Source organism: Suricata suricatta, chromosome 13 (genome assembly GCF_006229205.1).
Source record: "Suricata suricatta isolate VVHF042 chromosome 13, meerkat_22Aug2017_6uvM2_HiC, whole genome shotgun sequence".
Taxonomy (NCBI): Eukaryota; Metazoa; Chordata; class Mammalia; order Carnivora; family Herpestidae; genus Suricata; species Suricata suricatta.
Window position 1 is genome coordinate 4373371 of NC_043712.1, and position 9560 is coordinate 4382930.

The 9560-nt window shown below is 54.8% G+C and overlaps 1 protein-coding gene across 1 annotated transcript; it reads right to left on the reverse strand.

The window, feature by feature from the left end:
• Nucleotides 1–3221: 3221 nt before the first annotated feature.
• On the reverse strand, nt 3222–9559 carry PRRT1B (proline rich transmembrane protein 1B; the record flags this gene model as incomplete). Its single annotated transcript, XM_029921054.1, has 3 exons — nt 3222–7444; nt 8345–8488; nt 9221–9559. Coding segments are annotated over 3 exons (633 nt in total), but the record flags the coding sequence as incomplete, so codon positions are not given.
• Nucleotide 9560: the final 1 nt, after the last annotated feature.

Sequence of the window (9560 nt, forward strand, 5' to 3'; positions counted from 1 at the left end):
GGTTCAGCTTCTGCAAACAGAACATGAAAAGGAAAAGGGCACCTTTAAGGAGACAGACAAGTAAAAACAAAAGGGGGGGGGGGGGGGGGGACACGCTGGCTTCAAAGGTACAACAGTCAGCGTCCTCAACAGCAGCTGCTGGGGACAGAGGTCAACGCAATGCTGAAAGAAACCAACCAGCCACCCAGACTTCTGTCTCCACTCAAAATACTTTCAAGAGTAAAGGTAGAAATCGAGGGAGCGTCAGCCAAAGCTGACTCCTTCCTCAGACTGACACCACGCGGAGACAAAACGGTGTTTTCGGGCAGAAGGAAAAGAACCCTAAACCAAAGAGGGAATCAACAAAAAACAGTCACTACGTAGATAAACTGAAATGAGCACCAACTGTATAAACCAAGTCTTTGGGGCTTAAAAGATTGAGAATGAACATAGGAAGGAGAGGCACGGAGGTCTTCTTGAATCGTCCAGGAAGAAGACTTCGAGAAGTCTGGAGTGTGGGCTGGAGCCTCTAGGGATCCACTAGAAGAACCCGTGAATGGATGTCTCCTTGCCAGGCTCGCGGGAAGGGAGGGGGCTGAGGCAGGAGGAGGCGGGAACCAGAGCAGAAGGCGCAGCATGGGTGGGGCAGGTGGAAAACAAACAGGAGGGCGGATTCAAACCCACTTCTTTTTAACTACATTAAATAGGGACACTGGCTGGCTCAGGCGGTGGGGCCTGGGACTCTTGGTCTCAGGGCTGTGATTTCAAGCCCTGCGTTGGGTGTAGAGATTACTTAAAAAAAAAAAAAAAAAAAAACCACTAAATGCACTATATTCTCCCATTGAAAGACAGGCCATCAGACTATTTTTTTTTTTTAATGTACATGCTGTTAACAGGATGTACCTACTCAGTAATGCAAAGGCACAGAAAGGTTGCAAGTAAAAATTAGAGGGGGAGCACCTGGGCAGCTCAGTCAGTTAAGCATCCAAACTCTTGACTTCAGCTCAGGACATGATCTCACGGTTCGTGAGTTCGAGCCCTGCGTCAGGCTCTGCACTGACATCGCAGAGCCTACTCGGTACACTCTCTCTCTGTCTCTGCCCCTCTCCCACTCACGCGTGCACACATGCACTCTCTCAAACTTAAAAAAAAAAAAAAAAAGCAAGGGGCACCGGGTGGCTTGGTTAATCCAACTCTTGGTTTCAGCTCAGGTCACGATTCCAGAGGGCAGGAGTTCGAGCCCCGTACCAGGCTCTGCACTGCCGGTGCAGAGCCTGCTTGGGATTCCCCCTCTCCCTCTCTCTGCCCCTACCCAGCTCACTCCCAAATAAAATTTTAAAAAATTGTTTACAAAAAAACAGAACAAAATATATCTGTATGTAAAACTTGGGGAAAGATACATTCCACAAATCCAGGCCCCCAAGAAGGCAGCATAGCCTTAACCAATACAGAGCTAGGCGTTAGGGCAAAAGGCATTACCAGAGTTCCAGAGACACAGCTGGGAATATCCGAAGCGCATCCAATTACACAGCGGCCTCAAAAATATTTAAAGCAAAAGCCAACAGAACGACAAGACCGAGCAGACAAATCTATGATCCCAGTGAGAGTTTTTTGTTTTTGTCTTTTTTTAAATGTTTATGTATTTGAAAGGAGCTTGTGAACAGGAGCGAGGCAGAGAGAGAGGGAGGGCATCACAAGCAGGCTCCGCCCTGCCTGCCTGGATGCGGGCTTGATCCCACGAACCGAACTGTGAGATCATGACCTGAGCCGAAATCAAGCGTCAGAGGCCTAACGACTGAGCCGCCCAGGTGCCGCCTACTTCTCACAGGCGCAGGTAAGAACGACTCTTAATCTTATACAACATTTCCAGAAAAGAGAAAGAAAACAAGAAGTATTTCCCAAGTCTTGTGATGAGGCCGACCTCATCTGATACCAAAACCATAGCAAGAGTGAAAATTACAGACCCCTTCCCTCATGAACACAGATGTAAACCCCTAAACAAGCCTCTATCCGAATCTCATAATATATAAAAAAGAACACAACATGACCAGTGGCTTTGTTCTAGAAGTCACTTTAATATCTGAAAATCAGCATTAACTCACAACACTAACAAAATAAATCAGATCATTTTCTCAGTACATCTGTGAAAGTAATTTAGTAAAGTTCAAAATCCATGCACAATTTTTAACTCCTAGCAAATTAGGGATAGAAAGGGCACTTCCTTAATCTGAAGAAGCTGATCTACTTTATGTGTTTAAATAATTGTTTTGTATCTTTTTTTTAATTTTGTTGATATTTATTTTTGAGAGAGACAGAGTGCAAGCAGGGGAGGGGCAGAGAGAGAGAGAGACAGAATTCGAAGCAGGCTCCAGGCTCTGAGCTGTCAGCACAGAGCCCAACATGGGGCTCGAACTCACAAACTGTGAGATCATGACCTGAGCTGAAGGAAAATGCTTACCCCACTGAGCCACCCGGGCGCCCCAGATCTACTTTCTCTTTAAACACAGAATGTTAAAAGCCTGCCTTTTGAGAGTAGGGGAAAGGTAAGGATGCCACTGTCAGCACTTCTTTCCAGCATGTTCTGGGGGCTCCTGGCCATCATAGGACAGCAACACACACACACACACCCACACACACACGGAGTAAGGCTTGGAAGAGAATTCATTACACATAGATAATATTCATGTGAACAGAAACTTCAACAATCTACAGATAAATGATCAGCATAAGTGAACACAGATTGCTGGGTACAGTCAATAATTAAGAATCAATTGTGTTTTTGTATACTAGCAAGTAACAAAAGAAACGTTAAAATATTTATAATAGCATCAAAAGTCAGATACCCAGGGATACTAACAACACATGTACACGATTTCTGTGCAGAAAACCAATTGAAAATCAAGGAGAAAAAATATTTAGAAATCTGAACAAGTAAGGAAATTCACCATTTCTGTTGGAAAAGTTAGTCCTGTAAAGATACCATTGTCCCCAAATGACTCCACAGATTGAGAGTAATCACAGTCAAGATCCCAATCTTTATTTGGGTGCAAATTGAGAAGTTAGTTCTCAAATTCATTATAAATATAAATGATCCTTTTTTTAATGTTTTATTTGTTTTTGATACAGAGAGAGACAGAGCATGGGAGGGGGAGGGGCAGAGAGAGAGAAGGAGACACAGAACCGGAAGCAGGTTCCAGGCTCCGAGCTGTCGGCACAGAGCCCGATGCGGGGCTCGAACTCGGACCTCTAGACCCGACCTGAGCGAAGTCGGAGGCTTAACTGACTGAGCCCCCCAGGCGCCCCTAAATATAAATGATTCTTAAATGGCCGAGACCCTCAAAGATGGTGGGAGGGCTCGACCTTCCCAATGTCAGGCCTTCCTCTCACGCTGCCGTAAGGAAGTGTGACAACGGAACGAGAAATAGACACGTGGACTTCCAGGGAGGCGACAGATGGAGATGTGACAACACAGTAAAGCCTGGAGATCTAGAAGATGACAGCATCTTCACGAGGGAGCAAGGGAATTTTTCTTCAGCCACAAGAAAGCTTTATCTGTAAAGTAAAAGATAAATCTGTGTCTCCTCAAACTGAGGACTTCTTTTCATCAGACGACCCTGCACAGAGTGCAAAGGCACGACCACAGGACTCGGTGCCAAAACACATAAGAACTCTAGGCAGCATAAAACTGGGCCCCAGTCTTGCACGGGCACGTGATAAAGAGAGATGCGGAAATCGCTGATAAGCAGCGAGAAAAGGCTCAACATCATCAGTCCCCGGAGACGCCAGTGAGCCCTCCCTCCCAGCAGCGCTGGAGCCAGCAAGACTGACAAATGGGGGCGAGGCGGGGAGGGGGGCAGCCATTGCACCCCCACCTTTTGCTGGGGGTGGGATGCAAAACGACCCAGCCGCTTGCCGGTGTGGGCTGGCAGCACCTCACTGCACTTTGTAACAGATCCACGTCCTCAGGAAGGTCCGTCTTTACCACTTTCGGGCCAAATACCTCGACGTCACACTAGAACGACTCTAAGACACACGCATTTTAACATCTCTGAAGTCGGGATGCCCCCGAATCGGGTTCTCCTCCGTTCCACTCCACCCCTCAGACATGCCCCGCCCCCTCTCCTCCCCGTGCCCTGGCCCAGCTGGGAACTGACAGATCCCACACTGGACTGGAAGCTTCAGGAAAAAGCCCTTGTTCACCACTGTGAATCCTAAACCTGGAATTGCCTGGTCAAAAGGCATGCACGCTTTTCAGTTTTCATCACACGACACACGAACACAGCTCCATCTTACAGTGCCTCCTCGAGGGCAGCCCACTGTCAGCAGTTTAGACTAGATCCTTCTAGACTGGTCTTTGCACATGCATGCGTGTGAATACCAAATGGATTAGCAGAGACCATCTACCTTCCAGAAACACGGCAGCACACATCAGCAATAGACGAGGGGTCCGTGTTCAGTCCCTCACCAACGCTGGATGCAATCAACTCTGACCCATCTGACAAGTGGAAGCCACCTCATGCTTTAGGTCCGCATTTTCCTGATGTACAGGCTCAGGTCTAGCAGTCCTTCTGGGTGGTTTTCCAGAGGAGCAGCCTCCCTCCGTCCTGCCCCACCAGGCCTTCCTCCGTCGTGAGTGCGGGGCTGTTTTATACCCAGCTCTTTAACCCACCTGGAGTTTATTTTTGCAGATAGTTAGAATTACTCTTTCCAACCAGATAACCAACTTTACTTATTATAAGCCCTCTTTGACTCTCCCAATTTACATGCCATTTTCATCAGATATTAACTTCTCATACACACTTAGAACATTTTCTGGATTTCTATTATTTTTCACTGATCTCTGTAGCAAAACCATGCTGACCTGATCATTGTAGCTTTATGGTAAGTTTGAGTATCAGGTGCAGAAAGCTCCGCCCTCGTTAAACTGGGAAAAAAAATTAATAGCAATCGTTACGCACTTTCCTTCCATATTAATTTTAAAAACATGTTTGCCACAGTTTAAAGGCTTGGCTTCCTCGTGGGAACTCAGTTAAATCTCTTTAAGGAGGCTAGATATCTTTACTATTAGTGGATTTTATATCCAACCATTTTACTGAGCTCTCTTCTACTTCTCATGGATTCTTGGATATTCTTGCTAAGGAATCATGGTCTCTTCTACTTCTAAGACTACAGCTTTCACTTTGTTGTTTCCTAGATTAGCTCCAACCTCAAAGCCGTACTGAGTAGACACTAAAAGGCATACACAGCCTGATCCTGGGTATAATGACTTTCAGTGGTTTTAGTAACTTTCCATTTAGATGTGCCGTTTGCTATGGCTCCAGGCCCGGCTTCGGCGTCTCTGGGAGCCCGTTAGAAGTGCAAACTCTCCAGTCTGACTGATGGACCCAGAACCTGCATCTTACAAAGATGTCCCAGGTTTTTCCTACATATGTTTGAGTCTAGATGATTTCTTTCTAACTTGATTTTACTTAAGAGTTCAGTAAGAAAAGCTCTGGCTGTTAGAGTCTACCAAATAATTTTTGGCATCTGTTGGTCCCTTAAAAAACGGAGTCCTCCTTGGCGGTGGTTACCATGCTTTCCAGCGTCTGATACCCGAACCCTGGACCAGCCCGAGCCTGCGGCAGGACGCTCCCGTCCAGCCACCAGCCCTGTCGTCACCGCTTCTGCATCCCGTCTCCTTGGCCCCCAGGGCACCTCCGGGCTGAGACGGAATGTTCTCCTGCTTCAGGTGCTTGATTTACCTTGATCTGTCATTCTTGTGCGGCTCCCTCCTCTCCATGCAGGTGCTTCTTTATCTTGATGAGTCACAGGCCCCCTGAGAACCTGGACACCTCCCAGGAAAATGCCCATTAATGGCTTTCCCTTTCTGCTGCTTGGGAAGCTCCTGGGTCCCTAAACCCATAGTAGGACCCTTGCCCCCTGCTTTCCCAAACCTCTAGCTGCAGGGCACCCTAGAGAAGTCCCCACACCAGGCACGTGCTGAACACCCAGCAGCCCTCCGCGGGGTCTCTGCCCACAACCCAGGGGACAGGTTACACTGCCAGCCCATTTTACAGATGGGGAAAACGCAATGTCCTCAAGAAACCGGAAACTCTTTGAAGTCAAGGACTGTTCTTGGGGCTGGACCTGGACAAGCTATAAGGTCACTGCTGACCACAAGGCCTGGAGGGAAGCCTCAGTGGGGCCCCCACTCCCTGGTCCCCAAGCCCGGTCCTCTGCAGATGGCTCTGAACCCTATTAGAATGGAGGGCCCGTCTCCAGACCACAGCTGACCGGGCCGGCGTACCGGGCACGATGCAGGGACACCGACATACAGCGCTCCAGGCTGTCCGGCAGCCTCTGGGGACACCCGGGTGCTCTGATTCTCCATTGGTAGGTGACAAAGTCGGGGGCAGGAGTGGGCAGAAAATGCACATTCAGAAAATGCTCAAAGGCCACAGACAGAGGTAGGAGGCACAAACCAGGAGGCAGGAGGGGAGAGAGAAGTTTCTAGGAACGCAGCCCCAGGAGAAGTAGGTCTAGGGAGAAGCAGAGTCACATCTCGGAGGGGCCACACGACGTGAGCGACGAACGGACCCACGCCAGACGGAGCTGCCTCTGTGCCAACAGCGTCCCTGCGAGGGGCGGGCGCGGGCGCCCCAGAGCCCAGCGGTGGACAGACGTTGCCGCCCGCCCTGAAAGCGAGCCAGGAAGTAGCAACATTCTGCCCCGGGGGGGCGGGGGGGGGGCCTTTCTGTTTATTGACCAGACGGGGGCCTTGGTTTCTGGACACGGAGTCAGCACGAGAGTGCCTGTCTCCTGGGAGAGAAGGGAGAGAAGCCAGGAGCCGCCGAGAGCAGGTGCCACACTCAACTCCCCCACATGAAGGGGCCCCACCGGCAGCTTTGCCCCACAGTCCAGGCTGGGCTGCAGGTGGGAGGGGGCGGGAGTCCCTCTGGACAGCTCTGCGGATGAGAGCTCTGGTCCCTGTGACGGTGGCCCAGGAGTAAGGTGACAGCAAACGCCGTGGCGGCCCAGCCAGCACAGTCCCAGCAAGACCTCAGGAGGAAGCACTGAGGACCCGGGGCTCCAGCGGGCCCCGTCCCACCGCTGGGCTGCGCCCTGGAGCCACTCCGGGTTAGGACGCTGCCTGAGGCCACCTGGAGGGGCGGAGGCCCAGCCACAGGTGCGCCAAGGGCTGCAGACCCCACCTTCTGGCCCTGGGGCCCCTCGGGAGGCAACAGATGGCCCCCAGCAGGGATCACAGTCCACAGAAAGAGTCTGGCCAGGCTGGCATCCTCGCACATCCGGGCATCTGCAAAGGAGCCAGCGGCCCTCAGGGGAGGTACAGGGCCACAACCACGTAGATGACCCAGCTGGTGGACACGAAGACCCCAAAGAGCAGGCTGAAGAGCACGAGCGAGCGAGCCTTGCGGGAAGCCTCCTCGGCCTGGGCCAGGTCCCCCCTGCTCAGCGCCGCGCGGGTCTGCAATGAGATGGGGGGGGGGCTGGGCACGGGGCCTCCAGGGCCCCCGCGCGCCCCCGGCAGGGCCAGGCCCCGGCACGCAGCCGGGAACGCTGACAGCCTGTGGGGCGGAGGGACCCCCCTGGGGCCACACTTGGCCTCACCTACAGTCCACACAGCAAGCCCGGGGCCGGGCTCCCGTCGCCCCCACCTTGCAGATGAGGACACGAAGGCTCCGCTAGGTGACCCTGCCAGGGCCGCACCGCTAGCGGCGGACCAGAACCTGCGGGCAGGCAGCGGCCTCCAGACTCCCGCCTCCGCGCAGTCCTGACTGGCCTTCCCCCTACCCTTCCGCCTGACGACGGGAGAGCCTGACAGTGCGGGAGGTCAGGGCCCAGCCAGGCCTGCCGTGGGCAGAAGCCCCCAGGGGCTTGCCTACTCGACCAGGACACCCTCGCACTGGTGTCACCGGGTCCCCAGGGTCCCTCGTGCCTAACAGTGCGGTCAGGAGGGAGGAAGGAAGCTATGCAGATAATGGACAGATGGACGGTGGAAGGTGTGGGATGGAAAGGGACAGGTGGATGGGTGAGTGAGTGGACAAATGAAGACAAGGAAACAGACGGACAGACAGGTGCATCGACAGATGAGGAGCCAGGGGGCTCAAGGCGGAGGGCTGGGAGACCCCCCCATTCCTGGGGCCTAATCATTCACACCTCCGCTGCAAGTGGGGTTAGCTGAATTTTCTAGAGCAGATCTTGAGTGGTAGGGGGCAGACAGGAGGGCAGAGGAGGCGTCCATCCAAGAGGGGCCAGGACCCCAGTCAACCGAGCACTGTTTTTCCAATTCCTGCCACCCTCCTGAGACCGCCAGGGGCAGGGGCAGGGGCAGGGGCAGGGGCAGGGCCGGCCCGCCGCCACCCACCTCGTGGGAGTAGACGACAGCGACGAGGCCGGTGAGGAGGCAGCAGAAGAGGGTGGCCAGCACGGACTCCATCATGTAGTCCTTGGGCAGCGGCCTGTGCTCCACCACGGCCGGGGCGGGCACGCCGGGCACGGGGCTGTTGTACTGCACGGGCGGAGACCGCGGCCGGCGAGGGGCACCGCAGTGAGGACACGCCGTCCACCCCCCGCCTCCCACCCGGTGAGGCTGCAGGTCACCAGGGGGGGCGGATGGGTCGGGGCCCCCCCTCTGTCTTCTCCCCCTGCACCCGCCGTGGTCCCCCTGCCCCCAGGAGTCCCATCACTCCGGCCCTCCACAAACTGCTCGGTCCAGGGCGAGCCGTGGCCGAGCCTCCTGTCCTGCCCGGGCTCGCCGCCACCAGGGACCTCGAAGCTCTCCTCCACAGGCCCCCCAGGATTGTTTTGGTTTTCATAAAATCTAATCAAGCCATCTCCCACCCTAAGGCCCCAGGGCCCCTCACCACAGACCGCACCCTCCTCTCTTCCGTAAGCTGAGCTGACACCACCATTCCCAGAAGAGCCGGGCCTGGCCACCCCCCACACTGTGCCCAGAGCACCCCTCCTCCGCCCTCAGAACTCAGCTCAAACGCCCCCACCTCCGGGAAGCCTTCCAGGCTTGCCCACCCCTCAGGCTGCCTCGACCTTCTCCTTTCCCTTATCTGGGCACCAAAGCCCCTCTGCAGGGGTCCCTTATGGTGACTTATGGTGACTTTTGGTCATCTGCGTGCCCAACTCTCTCCACCACCCCCTCCTCCCCCGGCCTGGGGGGGAAGGCAGGGCAAGAGAAGTGAGCCAGCGCGACAGGGGAGACCCGCGGGCGGGGGTGCCCACCACTCACCACCGGGAAGGACGCAAAGAGCGGTGGTGCGGCGGGCGCAGGGTACAGGGGTGCGGCCGGCGGCGGCGGGTACAGGGCCTGGGGCGAGGGGCCGGGCTGGAAGAGGACCGGCCCCTGCGGGAAGGGCGGGTAGAGCAGGTGCACGGCCTTGGGGTCCGGCGGCGCGTAGGGCGGGGGCTCGCCCACGAAGCCGATGTTGGGCACCCCTCCGGCGGCCACCTTGGGCCCCTCCCTGGCCTCGCCCGTGGCCCCGGCCTGGGTGGGGGCGGCTGTCGAGGCCTCGGCCTGGGGCTCGGCCCGGGGTTCCTCCGGGGCCGGGGGACCACCCCCCTCCGCGGCC